The sequence below is a fragment of the Sebastes umbrosus genome, chromosome 3, assembly GCF_015220745.1.
Source record: "Sebastes umbrosus isolate fSebUmb1 chromosome 3, fSebUmb1.pri, whole genome shotgun sequence".
Classification (NCBI taxonomy): domain Eukaryota; kingdom Metazoa; phylum Chordata; class Actinopteri; order Perciformes; family Sebastidae; genus Sebastes; species Sebastes umbrosus.
Genome location: NC_051271.1, coordinates 3,996,208 through 4,012,659, shown reverse-complemented (window position 1 = coordinate 4,012,659; position 16,452 = coordinate 3,996,208). Strand labels below are relative to the sequence as shown.

At 38.9% G+C, this 16,452-nt stretch overlaps 1 protein-coding gene across 2 annotated transcripts; it reads right to left on the bottom strand.

Moving 5' to 3' along the window:
• Positions 1 to 4: 4 nt before the first annotated feature.
• On the bottom strand, positions 5 to 8,337 carry LOC119484705 (parvalbumin-7-like). 2 transcript variants are annotated; one of them, XM_037763742.1, is made up of 5 exons: positions 8,321 to 8,337; positions 2,477 to 2,548; positions 2,148 to 2,277; positions 1,935 to 2,044; positions 5 to 641 (listed from the first exon to the last, which is right to left on the bottom strand). In XM_037763742.1, exons 2-5 carry the CDS (start codon positions 2,535 to 2,537, stop codon positions 613 to 615), a joined length of 330 nt encoding a protein of 109 aa, XP_037619670.1. In that variant the 5' UTR covers positions 2,538 to 2,548; positions 8,321 to 8,337; the 3' UTR covers positions 5 to 612. The 2 variants fall into 2 exon arrangements, with proteins under 2 accessions (XP_037619670.1, XP_037619669.1); XM_037763741.1 differs by lacking the exon at positions 8,321 to 8,337 and adding an exon at positions 5,471 to 5,486 and having other exon boundaries at positions 2,477 to 2,549.
• Between the last annotated feature and the right edge of the window lie 8,115 nt (positions 8,338 to 16,452).

Genomic DNA, 16,452 nt, shown 5'->3' with positions numbered 1-16,452 from the left:
GTTATTACTCAAGTTATTTTATTATCATTTCTTACTCAGAGCTTTTCTCTCTTCACAGCTCTCCTTACATATCATTTTATTTACTACATCATCTGATCGGAGGCAGGGAGTGTGGAGGAGGAGGAGGAGGAGGAGGAGGAGAGGAGGTGAGGTGAAGGAAGGTGGACGAGGAAGAGGAGGAGTGGGAGGAAAGTGCACTGATATGTGAACATCTAGAAGTTAAACCAATCAGACAAAATGCACAACCTGAAATACATAGAGGAAGGAAATTAAGATTTCTTTATAACATCTACACCATCTACAGCACTAGCACCACCACGATCTTCATGAAATCATTAAGAATGATCATGAAACCCATACAGCATGTGCGATTAAATATATATATAAAAAGAAAAATCAATAATGACACCGGTGCCTGTTATGCCTGTATGTTTCTCCTCATGGTAACTCCCTGTCGGCCTGCTGCTGTAGTGTTTCGTAGAGAGCAGGCCTGGTCTGACTCCGTCTGTGGGGTCCCGAAGAAGGTGAGAGGAGTTTGAAGGTGGCAGTTACAGAATATGAATGCAGGGACGAAGAGGAGGAGGAAGAAGACGGGGGGTGTTCAGCTATCCCCTATCCCTCATGCACCAAGATCTCAAACTCTGAAAAAGACAAATGGAAATATTTGCACAAACGATGAGACAAACTCTCCTGATCTTAAAGGGATCGTTCAGGTGTTTTGAAGTGGGGTTGTATGAGGTACTTATCCATACTGTAGTAGGTGTATTACTTAGAGTAGAAAGGCTCACCTAAAAAAAAATATATCCGTTTTAAGTGTACGCTATATTTAGATATATTCATAATATTCTAAATATAGCGTAGACTTACTTTTTAGATGAGAGCTTCTTTTAGGTGACTAAAATATGTTTTGCTGCCGTCCCCGTCCACAGCAGTATTGCTTTGTCCGGTGTCTGTTTCTCCAAGCTGGGGGCACGCTGACCGTCACCTACTGTAAGTAATACACCTGCTATGGATAAGAACCTCATACAACCCCACCTCAAAACACCCAAACTATCCCTTTAAAGGATGAGGCTGGCAATATTCTACGTTCCCATGTTGTCAACAAATCTAATGAAAAGACCAACAATGAATTGATCCTACTAACAAAGTATAGTCTGTGTAACCAAAGACAACGAAAGCACCAAATGTGTATTGACAAAACTACAGATCCCAGCTGTTTTAGGAAATTATTTAGCCTTATAAAAAAAGTAACTATATATCTGTGACCTGTTGTCTACCTGAGCAGAGAATGAAGTCTCAGCCACTGCTCTGCACTGCTCTCATACGGCGGTTACAGCTGATAACACTGGAATCGTAGAGCCCACCCTCCGGTTCCCCCCCAGGTTAAACACTATTAGCTCTGTCGGTACTGTACTGGCTCAGCCGTCGCCATGTTGAGAGCCGTGTAGAGGCAATAGAAATGCTCTTTATTCCATATTGAGCACCTTTAAATATTTCACCTCCTGTGAACACCTAAACTACACCAGAAAAGCTAACATGTCAGAAATGTTGTGATTGTGCTTTTACGTAAAATCAAAAGAATTATCAGCACATTCATTTTCAGACCTGATTTCCATTAAACAAATGAGCCCGCTTGTAAAATGTTGAAATTACAGTTTTAACTTAGTCTTCAGAATGCATGTTGGTAGCTACCAGATGGAGGTAAACAATCCTCTTTACAACAGGGATTATAGAAATGTTGGTTTAATTTGGTGAATAATCCCACATACCTAAAATCCAGGTTGGATATCTCACTGAGCCAGGACGTGTAGACTTACCTTTAGCCTACATGTTAACCTGTACTCTTCTCATCCTCTACCTCCTCTACCTTCTACTCATCTTTTTTTTTTATCATAAACTTAATTATACTTTGCAGTGTTCCTCAGCTCTCTCACCATCAATGCCGATCTTGCCGTCTCCATCTTTGTCTGCGGCTTTAAGGAACGCTGATGTCTCAGAGTCGGTCAGATCTCTGCCCTCCTTGGAAAAGCCCTTTAGTACATACCTGAGGACAGTACAGAGTGATGCAGACAAAGATCACTGTTATGAACACAACTATGCAGTCTCTTCTTTTTCTGTTTTCTTTTGTGTCTGTGTGACTTCCTCACTTGAGCTCCTCCTCCTCTATGAAGCCGCTGCCGTCCACATCCAGAACCTGGAAGACCTTCCTGACGTTTTCAGCTGTCATGGCCTTCATTCCCACCATTTCAAAGAACTTCTTAGGGTCGAATGTTTCTCCTACAAAAGGAAAGACAGCAGGTACAGACTGACTCAACCATCAAACAGCTCTTCTCTTCTTTACATTAGACACTTTTGTACACACTGGTTTGAAAAGATAAAAATGTGTGTGGGTTTGCTTTATCAGCTAACTTGTGGAACTTTGTAGGCCTGTTTTCTGCTGAGGACACCACATGTCGACTCCACAACTGTTACAGACCTGCAAAGGCTTCAAGAGCTTTCTTGATCTCCTCAGCTTTCAACAGATCTGTCATCGACATTTTGTCAGCTGGAGAGAGGGACAGAGAGAGAGAGAGAGAGAGAGAGAGAGAGCACAAAGGGTGAGAAATAAAAAAAGCAATATTTCAAAGAGTGTAGTGCAGACAACAGCTGAACTGGGAGCACAAGAGTCGAGGATTTCGCACAAAAGACACTTTTAAAGTGTCGTGTGCATGTTTCTGAGTATGGAGGACGGAATTTGCCAAAATCAAAAATAAATTATTGATAAATAAATAAATCTTCCATTAAACCTAGAAAAAAATAATATTAAAAGTAACCGTAATTAATTAATTGATAAAATGTGATTTTTTTATTTATTTCATTTTGTGTTAATTCGCTTATTTATTTACTTTTATGTTTAATTTTCACTTTTATATATTTATGTAGTTAATTTTATGAAATTTTAAACGTATACATTTAAAAATAAATAAAAAATAAATGCAAAATAAAAAAAAACATAAATATAAAATAATTAAATAAAGAATACTCGCTAAAGTAAATAGATGAATAAAAATAAATAAAATAAAATAAATAGATAAATGTAAAAATAAATAAAAATAATAAAAAATAAAAATGCATTAATAAATAAAAGTGGAAATTAAACAGAAGAGTAAATAAATAAGATAATTAATACGAAGGTAAATAAATGAAAAATGTAATTGAAACAGAAATATCAATTTATGTCACATTTTATCAATTAATTAATGACCATTTATTTTTAATATTATTTTTGCTACTTCTAATGGCATATTCATTTAATTACTGAGTCATTTATTTATTCATTTATGTTTTATTTTGGCAGGTTCCATCCTCCATATCTGAGAATGTATTGGTTATAAAATGAATAAATAAAAGTTTGGCCCAGAGATACTAGATGATAGGACATGAACATAGTTTGTCGGTTGGAGTCGACATGCACACAAACAAAGAGGATGTTGACGTTGGTAGAATTACATTCAGGCATTCAGAAGACGCCTCAAAGAAATGTGATGATTTAAGGCCAAAGTTTAGAATTGAAGAGCTGGGCATGAATACAGTCTGGCATACACTAAGGAGACACAAATACATATATACACGACGACATTATCTAACCATTCGCCTTTTACATACATACTGTACAACTATGCACAATCACAAGTCATTTACTTCTTTCTATTCTTCTAAAACTTATATATTTGTAATCATACTTCTACGAAAAAATAAGAGATAGATAGATAGATAGATAGATAGATAGAATAATAATGACTATTTCATGAACTGACGTGAGACTGTTGAGTATTTGTTTAATAAGCCAATCATTATACTTACTCTAAAACAGATAATAATCTAAATTTTATTATGATATTCATGTATGTTTTTATGTTCCTCAAATGTAAAACTTATGTTTCTTTGTGTTGGACAAACAATTTGTGGAATGTGAAAACAAGATGTTTTTTATTATCTTATCTTTTCTCTTACCTAAGAGAAGAGCAAAAACAACAAAACATTGGTGAATATAAGGCTAATAATCGTGGATACGAACAAAAATACGAGTAAATTTGTTCGTATATCGCTTCCTGCGGTGAGTGTTATTCATACATTAACACAAGATTCTAGCATTGTACATCTAACTGGAGGATTGCACCACTTGCTCGGCTGCTACTGGTCTTTTCCTTCCAGTTTACAAACTGGAAAATTTACTGTTTCTGGAAATACAGGGAACAATTGACCACCTATGATGTATATAACATTAAGACATTAAAGACGAGAACAGCCAAACTAATATTATCGTTATGCAAACTGTGGCGTGTTTTCTGAGAATGTCTCATAATATCCAGTATTAAATTCAAACATGGTCACTGAATAATAATTAACATTTTTCACATTTAACCCCTAAACTTTCCAGTGAAAATGTCCAGTGTTCACAGTGGGAGACTGGGCTGTGTGTGTAGTATGAATGTAAAGCTGGATGTGGCTCAGAAAGAGTGTAAAGGACCTGCTCAGTGATGTTTCCCCAAAGGTTGAAAACAGTGAAAGTGTCCCCTCAGTTGCAGAACGCTGCAGTACCCTGTAGCTGTCAGTAGGTGTCAGACCTTTATCTGTTTAGAGCTCAGGCAACAAGTGTTGAATTGTGTTTGTGGCTATAAGAGAGAACTGAGCTTGCGTGTTGTGAGAGTGTGTGTTTGTTGCCACATAGCGCCTTGGTGAGGATATGAGACTGAGTAGTTTTGATCATCCCTCTGCAGGTCTTCACCCCGACAAAATGTTTGACCAAAGGACACAGTGACTAATAAAAAAACAGAGATACTGTAGGTCGTCATCCTCATCCTCTCTATCCAACTCAACTTTCTCTCCACCTGTTGTGTGTCCACATTTTACTGCAGCAAAAAGACAGTTAGTGAGCATCTATTTGTGGTTTTGAGATGTGCAAACATTTCTCCATCTGTAAGATAATGTCTTACAAATAAAACGCCGTGCAGCTAAAGATGTGGTCAGGTTGTTTTGGTTTGTTTAAGACAGAGAGGTAGTTTAGATCCATTATTTCATCTTTTGTCTGTCAACAACAAACCTCGACGGACATTTCTGGATCAGTGTTGCCAACGTAGTCGTAACAACTCACAGACATTACGACACAAATCTTCCATCACCCTTTGCAGCAACCGAGCCCTTTAAGTGTCCTTGCAGCTTAAATGACCAGTCTGTAACATTTCGGGGGATGTATTGGCAGAAATGGAATATAATATTAATAAGTATGTTTTCTTAAGTGTATAATCACCTGATAATAAGAATCGCTGTGTTTCCGTTAGCTTAGAATGAGCCCTTTATATCTACGTAGGGAGCGGGTCCTCTTCACTGAGTCCGCCATGTTGCACAGTAGCCCAAAACAGACAAACCAAACTACGTTAACTTTTCCTGCTTGGGCCGGAGTCGATAACGTTACTCGCTCCCGTCGCCGCCGCTCTCTCTCTCTCTTGCTTCAACACTCACTTCCCACATACACACACACACACACACACACACACACACACTAGGTACTAGCGCTGCTCCAGATGGCTCTTGAGAGGGACATTTGCGTTTTTGCGTTGGCCACCGTAGCTCTCCAACACGCTTGGCACACGGGAGAAGCATCAGTTGGTTGCAATCTCTTCACATCAACACTAGATACCGCCAGATCCTACACACTGGACCTTTAAAGGTCTTATTGATAACATTTTTATGTAGACAAATACATATTTTTTAAATATAATACATCTACAGTGCTGAATAAAAGTATGGCTTTCCCTGAAAAAAATTATTATGATTGTCAATTAATCATTTTAAAAGTTTTGGCATGTCCAAAATGAATGTTTTGTTTATATCAGTGGAAGATATCTGGCGTTTGGTATCACGTGGTGTCTCGTCAGCTAGTGTGGAGAAAACGGATAAATAACTGAGATTGACGGTAAATGCCTGGCAACGACTTGTTGTGAAGTACACGCAATGGAACGGGGGAGGGAGAATATGACATCTAGTGGTTGAATGTTGTCAATGTTATCAATAGCACCTTTAAAATGTAAAAATTGCAATGCACAATGCCAAGATCTGTCCTGCAGTGAACAAATACGCTGGATAAGTGGGTTTAATTGGTTGAGAACTCCAGAAAGCTTCATCAGCCTACAACACTAAACATCTCTGCAAGTTAAAAAGATTCTGATGACCACACAGTCAGCAGTGTGTCATTTATTAAAAGAGGCCGTCACATTGAGCATCTGGGCCCAGTCGAAATAGTAACAACAATGAAAAACATCTACTGTACTTAACATCCTGGCTACCGTGCCATGGCACTGTGTGCATAAACGCCTGTTCACGGTGACACATGAGCCAAGAAAACAGCCATTAGACCAACACCTGCTCCTGACACCACCTTTCATTTGGTACAGGCTACTGCAGAGAGGAAAACAACACAAAGGAAACAACACATCGCAGCATGCAGGGGAGCAGAGACGTGAAAGATCAACACCCAACCAAATAAACTTTTAGAAAAACAATTCCTCCAAAAACGGCCCTGTGTTTTAAAGGACTAAGAGCCGGGTTGGACTAGAAAAGAAGTGGTTTGTTATAGAGGTCGGAGCCTGCCAAAATAAAAAATAAATAGGTATAAAATAATAGATATAAAAAAAACAATTATGCCATTAAATGTACTAAAATAATATAAAAATAAATGTAGGTATTAATTAATAAATGTGACATAAATTGATATTTCTGTTTTAATTTGCTTCTTTATTCATTTACTTTTGTATTAATTCCCCTATCTATCTACTCTTCTATTTTATTTATTTATTCATTAATTTATTAACTTTTAAATGTATTTATTTTGCATTTATTTTTAATTTTTTTTTTTTAAATGTATTCATTATTAAATTGTATTTATTTATGTATTTATTTTTGTCTGCATGATTTTCCCATTGCATTTCCCCCCTATTTATTTCCTCAAACTTATTTATTTCTGTAATCTTTTCTTTATACATTTCTTTATTCTTCATTTATTTTTGTTTTAATTTTTTTAATTTTGTAAATGTATTCATTATTTCTCATTTCATTCATTATTATTTTTTCCTTTATTCGTTTATTTATTTATTTTTGCCGGTTCCGTCCTCCATAGTTTGTACGAGGTGTTGTTAAAACCAAAAGTGAAACTGTTCTGCGTTTACGTGGGTTGTCATTGCTTTCTTTATGATTAAGTTTATTTGGAATTAAAGGAGCAGTCTAAATCAAATACATGAGAATCATGTTTTTACAGATTTCTTTAGATATATACATGTTGACATGTGCCTCAGTATTTTTATTCATATTCCATTTTATTCAAGTCGTGTTTTATATAATCTGTGATGCCTCTGATGGATTTTCTGAGAGCATTAACTCAGAGGTTTATCCAAATGCACCTCTACTATACAGCTACGACATATTTTATTGTCATGTTTCACCTTGGCTTCATTATTCACACAACTAGCAGAGTTATTTCATTCAGTTGCATCATATCTGCTCGTCACAGATAACGTCAGTAATCATTGTATCTCATCTTTCTGTTCACGTACAGCTCATTCTGACCAAAGCACCTGAAAGACTTCTATTGTGTGTTTCTTTTAATTCTCTGCTAAAAACATTTGTATATTTCTTCTCTGTCTTACCTGAATGAAGGAGTGGATGAGTGCACCTGAGAGGAGAGAGAGGGTCAGAGGAGAGGTGATGGAGTAGAGACCAGAGAGAAGGGGTTGGAGATGGAGGTAAGATGGGACACAATAAGACTTTTATAGCTGCCTCCAAACACAAACACACTTACCCCGTTTACCCCCCTCACCTCACCCACCACATCCCCACCTCTACGTATTCTCTCTATTTTGAGAAAGGTGGGGTGGTTGTCAAGATGTGACGCACACCACCGGCGGCCCTGGAGTGCGATCGTTTTCTCTGCAGCACTAACAAATCACACACAGGCCTATTAATAATCCCACTTTATCTGATGGACCACTCGGACCGTATCTCCTCCCAGGTCTTCTCTCGCTCCCTCACCTTCTTTTTTACACACATCTAGAACTTTTCTTTCATTTGTTCTGTGCATGTGTCCTCTCACTGCTGCAGTTCTCACTGTTTTTAAAGTCTTAAGATAAGAGGGACACATTGAAATTGCTGTGCTGTTCTTGCAGTCTTGTTCTAGTACTCTTCCTGCCCAATTATTAACAAGTACAGAGACTGAAAATATGTGCCGTAAGAATTTTGTGGAGAACTAAAAGCTTGTAAGGGAAAGCCATGCTGCAGTTGTATGGACTCCTCTCTCTCTCTCTCTTCTCTTCACTTCCTTTCTCCCAGTATCTCTCCTTCATCTCTCTGTCCATCACTTTCTTAATCTCTCCTTCATATCTCCTCCCCTTCCACTTTCCTCTCTCCAGCACATCAAATCCACTCCTCTTTCTCTCTGCATCCTTATCGTCTTATCACTTATCAATCTCTATCCTGTCAGGATCCTGACAGCTTGTGTAACTCTCTCTCTCTCTCTTTCTTTCTCTCTCTCTCTCTCTCTCATTTGCTTATCTTTTGTTGAGTGATAGTAGACCATCTCCTTCCCTTAAGCCAGTCAAGACCAAGAGAGGAATTAATTTATGGTAGGTGTATGTATGAGAGATATATATAAAGAGAAAGCCACTTGAGCTGTTACAAGCCTGCAGCCAGTTAAACAAAAAGGCATTTTATCCCAAAGTAGACCTTTTGTTTGTAAGTTAATATTGATGTTATTTAAAGCTTTTGAGTTTGTTTTGTCTTATAATCCAGGTTTTTAATAGAGCTGTCAATCGATTAAAATAGTTAATCCTGATTAATCGCAAATTATTCGTAAATTTTTTATCTGTTCAAAATGTATCTTAAACATTAGACACATTAGTTTTCATCTTAGACATTTTTCAAGTATTTAATACTCACATATGCTTGCTTTATGCAATTATATGTATTTATGTATGCATATTCATTTATTTACTGCATTTAGCATAAAACAATATGCTCAAATCATAACATGGCAAGCTGCAGCCCAACAGGCAACAACAGCTGTCAGTGTGTCAGTGTGCTGACTTGACTATGACTTGACCCCAAACTGCAGTTACCCATTTTCAGTCACATATCTTGAGGTCAGAGGTCAAGGGACCCCTTTGAAAATGGCATACCAGTTTTTCCTCGCCAAAATTTAGCGTAAGTTTGGAGCGTTATTTAGCCTCCTCGGCGATGAGCTAGTATGACATTTGATAGTGTAGAGAGAGACTGATATGTTAATTACAAACACTTTTTTACATTGCTGTAGGTCAATCATTCAGCCTTAAAAAAGCTGAAAACCTGTTAATGTCTGTTAAAATGATCCCAGTTTAGTTGACCCTCATAACAACACACCATATCCTCATACAACACTTCATTATTTGTGCGTTCTCCTACGAATGTCCAGCAACACGTGTCAGTTTCCGGCGGTTACATGCATACAGTCTTCTCAAAATAAACTTCCGTCTTCACAGGAAACAACTTGGTTAGGTTTAGAAAAAGATTGTGGTTTGGGTTGAAATAACTTCGGAAGTAACGTTACTTGAGTACGTGACAAATAAATCAACGTTGACTTCTGGTTTCACACCGGACATGAACAGCGGTTTCCTGGTTGAAAGTTTTTTCACCCACCCATCTGCCCCGACTTCCTCCTTACCCTACACGGCGTTTGTCGCTCTGTATACTTCCTGGTTCCCATTGATTAAATACAAATTGATTTCGTGGTATATATACGTATGACAGTGCATTACTTTTTTGTAGGTATAACTATGAACAGTGTACGAGAACAGCCTGAACAACAAGCCCTCATACCTCAATGATAATTCTGTTTCAATGCAACCTAGTGTCACATAATCCGGTCTCAGCGGAATAACATCACTCATATTAATATGTGATGCATTTCAGAGATCATGTCCCTGTCGTACAGTCCTGGAGCCATGTTGCTCAACACCCTCATGCATAACAAATACTTGTCTGCTGTCTGTCCCTTCATGTCCTGTGCTGACCCCTCTGTTCTCTCACTGTCCTGTCCTGAGACTCTCTATTGAATTAGCCCTCATCAGCTCTTAACCACAGTTGTAGAAAGACACGGAGGGTGAGGAGGGATTAGTGATGGGGAGGACGGGTCAGGGGAGAGATACATATGGATGGGTTAGTGTAAATGAAGCAATAGATGATGAGGAGAGGCAGGTCAAGGACATGACTGGAGACATGGCAGAGGAATAATGGGGCTAATGAATATTATTAACTCTGGAGAACAGAACACGCAAAGTGTAGGGTCGTGAGGACAGGTTATAAGCAGCAATAGAAAAGTTTTCAAATTGAAAATAATAGAGGAGAAGGAGGTAACAGAGAGAGAGAGAGAGAGAGAGAGAGATAGAGAGGGGAATTTAATGTGTTTTTAATGACCAGCTTACTATTCAGCAGCAGGTGGTGCATTAAGTCATGGCAGGGGTGGATACGAGCCACAGCTGTGTGTCTGTGTGTGTGTTACTGGTATCACTGGGGTATCCCTACTCACCCAGAGATTAGCAGATATTCACCCTAAAAATAAACCAGGGGGAACCCAGTCACTGCACTGATAGGAGGCTCAATGGAGCATTATCACTTAATTTACTACCTCAGTAAACATTGTAAACATGAGTTTATGGTCTCAATCTCTAGTTTCAGGTCTTCTTCAATACAGCATGATGTTCATTTAGTAAATTTTGGTTCCATTTAGAGTTAAATAGACCATAAAGCAGGGGATGCTTTAGGGCGGGGCTACCTTGTGATTGACAGGTCGCTACCACGGCGTTGTCCGGTCTGGGAGTTGTCCGTGTTTTCGTCGTAGAACTTTAACTCTTTCACAGTGTGTTTTCACTTCAGGGAAGTTAATTTTAACCTTTTTGGTCGCCTAAAAATGTCTTATTCAGCATTCGGTTATAATTAGCTCCACCCTCTCGTGTCACTTCACCAAGATGGCGACGGCCAAAATGCAGAACTCGAGGCTTCAAAACCGTAGTCTACAAACCAATGGGTGACGTCACAGTGACTACGTCCACTTCTTATATACAGTCTGTGGTTTTTTTGTCCAGAATCTGAAAACAATTTTACTAAGGCAGCTTTATGTGGCGTGTGAATATGTTTTTGCTCAAGCACGAATCACCTCACGTTTTACTGACTTACATTACAATTGCTAATCTCACTAACGCTCTGTTACTTTGACAGTTTAGTGGTCTGCATCTTCGCTGCCTTACTGAGACTTTGATCGGAGGTTGATATCAGTTTTGTCTTTGTGTGTTCAGTAGACAGACTGGTCCAGGACGTGTTAAGACCCAGACACACCAAGCCGACGTGAAAGAATCAGCGGCGATGAAGGCCGGCTGTTGCGTCGCCTCACGTCGCCTTTGTCTTGGCCCGACAAGTTGCATTTGAACACACCGCAAAGACTGCAGTCAAGTACAGAAAGAAATGTAAAAACTGAAGATGTGGAGGCATTAGAGTTGTTTAAAGAAACCTTTGGTAGAGCTACATTGTGTAACAAATGCAACTACTTTTGTAATGTATTTACTCTTGCTGTTGAGTAATTAGTAAAGTAATGTGACATTAATGAGCCTACAGTTTGTTCTCATTTGGGTTGGTGGTTTGACAGCAGCACCCCTCAGTGAGTCCAAGCCAACACGTTCAGAGGAGCGGGAGAAGGAAGCCCCACTCTGAGTGCTCTGCAGGCACTGGTTTCTAGTGGTATAGTTAGTGCTAATAATACGGCTGGTGTGTGTGGGCGTGTGTGTGTGGGAGATGGTGAGTTTTAAAAGGAATGCACCAAATTGTTACACAGCCGACCTGTTAAGTAATGAGACATCAGATCTGGTAAGTTCCAGTTAGTCATGCTGATTGTTTGGTGTGTTTAGGGACAGTGGGTGACCAGCATTATCTCCAATTGTCTCATCTCCAACACGTCAGAAATTTACAACGTTAACCAGGTGTTTAGTGCGTGTCATGGTTTGACGCGCTGGGCTATCCAGTACGTTACAAAGTGGCGCCAAGGGGTCCTGTTAAACGTGATGAGTTGGGATGAGAACGATAAGTAAGGGATAATGTACAGCAAGCCGGTCATTGTTGTGAAAGAAACCCCGACAGGGGGACAACAACGACCTGCCAGCTGTACATGATCCTGCTTATTACACAGCTACTTACTTAAAGAATCAATCATTTGACACAAAAACGGTCCGCCCCAGTCCGACATCAGAACTGTGCCCATAGCAACGGTCTGTTCTACATAGCAACGCTCTGCTATAAAGAAATAACAGACTGTAGAACGCTCTGATTGACCAATCAGAATCGAGTATTCAACAAAGCTGTGTAATAATGTTCCTTGGCTCTTAGTTCTGTTATACAGCTGTACCAATAATCAAGTATTTTTTCTCGTAAATGTACGTCTTTATAATCTCGCAATAGGTTTTTTCTCATAAATTGGCCACTTTAATCTCAGAGAATATCCAAGTTTATTTTTCTTGTAACTTTATGACTACAATCTCGCAAATTTGTGAGTTTTTTTCTCGTAAATTGGCCACATAAATCTCGGAAATTCTGAATATTTTTTCTGAATATAATCACCGTCCCCTGACTCTGTAATTCTTCTTTTTTTTTTTTTAATAACACCCCTACGTATATATATATAAACTACTGTCTAAAAGTAGCTTTTGAAGCAGTGGATATCAGATTTTGGATAAGAATTCTCAAGTTGTACCACCAGTATTATACTACAGTATATATTATAGCATCAGAGTGACATTACATCTGACATAAAGTGTCAGTATTTAGATGAGCCCTGTGTTCTTCCTTTTTCTACTTCCCTGATGGCGTCTCTACGGTAACCAGCTGTCAACATGGTAAACACAAGCCGTGTGTTTGTTGAGACTTTCTGTCAGTCTCACTTCTTCTGTTTCTCTCTCTGTGTGTGTGTGTGTGTGAGTGTGTGTTTGGTATCTATTTGTCTGTCAACTTAATGACTCATTATGTGTCATCAGCAGACGTCTTTTTACAGTGTACTTGTGTTTCAAAGTTATATTCCAAAGCTAGCATGCAATAAACTATATACAAACACAGTTACAGTACACACACACCTTCTTTCACACATTCACAATCCACACATTCTCTCTTATACACACACACACACACACACACACACACACACACACACACACACACCAGCAGCTGGTCTGACCTTGAAGATAAATACACCCTTGAAAAACGTTTCTGCAATTCAGGGCTGGTGACGGTCTGTTATACGAGCAGCGTTTCAAAAGATCCATCTATCTCAGGATGCATGAAAATAGACATGGAGTCAATATGTGTTGACACACACGCACACACACACATACACACTAGTAGTTGAGTACGTTTTTACTGTTTGCACACTAATAAGTTGAACATTTATGCAAACAAGAAGTCAGAAACAGGAAAAGATCACGGTGAACGTCTGCAGGGAAAACGCCTTCAGTACACCTTGTTTGATTTACTGAAGAATGTGAAGGCAGTAATCCCTCTGTTCATTCAGCTCGGTCAGTCTGTGTGTGTGAGTGTGTGTGTGTGTGTGTAGCCACTGATGCAGTGATTCAGGTGTTGTAGTTACAAAGCAAACAACCATCTGAGGTGCAGCACTGAAGCTTAAAGAGGCCGTGGATGTTCTGTCTTTGTGTGGGAAATGCAACTATAAGCCGAGCAGATATATCGAATCAGAATCAGTCTGTCAAAGTTAACGTGATAACGCGTTAACGCAAATTTGTTTTAACGCCACTAATTTCTTTAATGCATTAATGTGTTTTAAAGGTACCGTGAAGATACTGGTATCATGTGAAACCAGAAAACCTAATAAATCCATTGGTACCAACCATGTCATACTAGCTTGTTGAGAGGAGGATAAATAACGCTCCAAATTTTTACAAAATTTTGGTGAGAAAAAATGTATATTTGTCATTATTTTGTGTTGTTAATTGATTTACAATAATAAATATATGCACACAGTTACATAAAGCAGCATATTTGTCTACTCCCATGTTGATAAGAGTATTAAATATTTGGCAAATTAAGGTACATTTTGAACACATAAAACATGTATGATTAATTTAACAAAGTAGGTTTTCACATACAAGGAATTTGCTTTGGTGTTTTGGTGCAAGAGAAAATAAAAATAAAACACAAGTACTGCAAAGTCAAGAAACACAAATATAGAAAAGAAAAGTTTACAATAGAAATATGAAAAATACTATGAACATATGTGCAATACTTTTAAATGAAGAGCGTATGATATGTTGACATACAGTTTGAATGAATACTCCCCCGTCGTTGTCAGCGCTCAGAGAGTCTAAAGTAGAAGTGACGTCACAAAGAGACGTAAAGATGGATCAAGACTGATTAGAAATCATAACAACAATCAGTAACCTACATTTCATCGGCAGCATTTAAGAAACCCTTTCAGATTGGAGGATAAATCACGGTTGCTGCCTCCCTCTCACCCACACACACACACACACACACACACACACGAACTGCACAACTTTGCTGACATCTAGTGTTATAAACTTTCACCACCTCACATTTTCTTCCAATTATTTCCTCTAAGACTAATTTCAACTATCACCAGCCCTCGTCTCTATTTACTTATAATTGTCAGCTACAAAAGAAGGTTGAGAGGTCACCGCCGCCGGCTGATGTGTTCATGTATAAAGGGTGTGTGTGTGTTTCTATGTAACGCTAGTGATTTGGAGAATGTGGACGTTCTGCTTCCATTGAGATAAGAAGTGAGAGAAGAAAGGAAGAATGTCAGCACGCGCTGCAAGAAAAGAGTTGACTAAGTAGCTGGAGGAGGGTGACAGGGTTTACTTAACTAAAGCACTGGCAATGTTAACACGTGTATTCATTATGAATTAATGCAGTCTACATGGAAAAAAAAATACCTGTAGTTTGGCACCTTAAATTATCTGAAGGCAACAAAGAACATTCATCCATCCATTATCTGTAGCCGCTTATCCCATTCAGGGTCGCAGGGGGTGGGGGGTGACACATAGAGACAGACAACCTTTCACGCTCACATTCACCTAATTCAACCTAACCTGCATGTCTTTGGACTGTGAGAGGAAGCCGGAGAACCCGGAGGAAACCCACGCTAACACGGGGAGAACATGCAAACTCCACACAGAAGGGCCCAAAGCTGGGTTCGAACCTGATGTGAGGCGACAACAAAGAACAGCTGAGGCGTAAAGTAACCATGCTGAACACACACATTCACAACCAAAAGCAGAGAGCTACCATGCAAGGCGCTGGCCCATAAACTGTATGTAAGAAGTGGACGTAGTCACCGTGACATCACCTATTGGTTTGTGGGCTGCAGTTTTAAAGCCTTGAGTTTGTCATTTTGGCCGTCGCCATCTTCATCAACAAAAGTCTCTGGAAAAAGAAAACTTCCATCTTGCTGAAAAGACAACACCTTAAATAGTTCAACGCATCCTCATACAACGGTTCATGTGATATCTGAAAGAGTTATTCCTTCATTTTCCAAACGAATGTCCAGCAACACGTGTCAATTTCCACTTGTTACATGCATAGTCTTTTCAAAATAAAATTCCGTCTTCACAGGTAACAACTTCCTTAGGTTTGGGCAACAAACTACTTAGTTAGGTTTAGGAAAAGATCTTGGTTTGACTTAAAATAACTCCTAAAGTGGCGTTACTTAAGTACGGAAGTTACGTGACAAATAAGTCAACGTTGACTTGTGGTTTCACACGGGACATAAACAGCGGTCTCCTGGGTGAAAGTCTGGTGTTTTTTGACCCACCCATCCACCCCGACCTCCTCCCTACGCTGCGTTTCTCGCTCTTCATCCTGGTTCACGATTACGTGGCTTAAATACAGATTGATTTTGTGAAATATATATGAATTACAGTGCATTACTTTGTGTAGGTATAGCTACAAACGGTGGATACGAACAGCGTGAATAGTTACAACTTTCTGTTGTCAGTTCCCATCTCAAGTGAAAGCAGTATAAGTCACACTTTTAACGATTAACTGTCACTGTACAGCACAGATTGTACATCTCATTGTCGTCATAAATGTAAAGAGATGTAATCTGACACAGGCAGTGTGCCGCCAGCGTTGACAGTCAATGTTCACCGAATTCTCGCCATATAACTATGAACCATAAAAAGACACACATACATACACGCCTAGTTGTTGCGGGATCGACTTCACGAGCTACCTCATGTATCATTTCATCTGACAGCTTGGTTGACTAGCTATAAACAACGTGGTGTCACTTTCCAAATATTGAGAAACCTGTAAAACAAGATGAAGTGGAAAAAAATAGATATCAGCAGACAACAAGGAGGTTTTTTAAGGTAA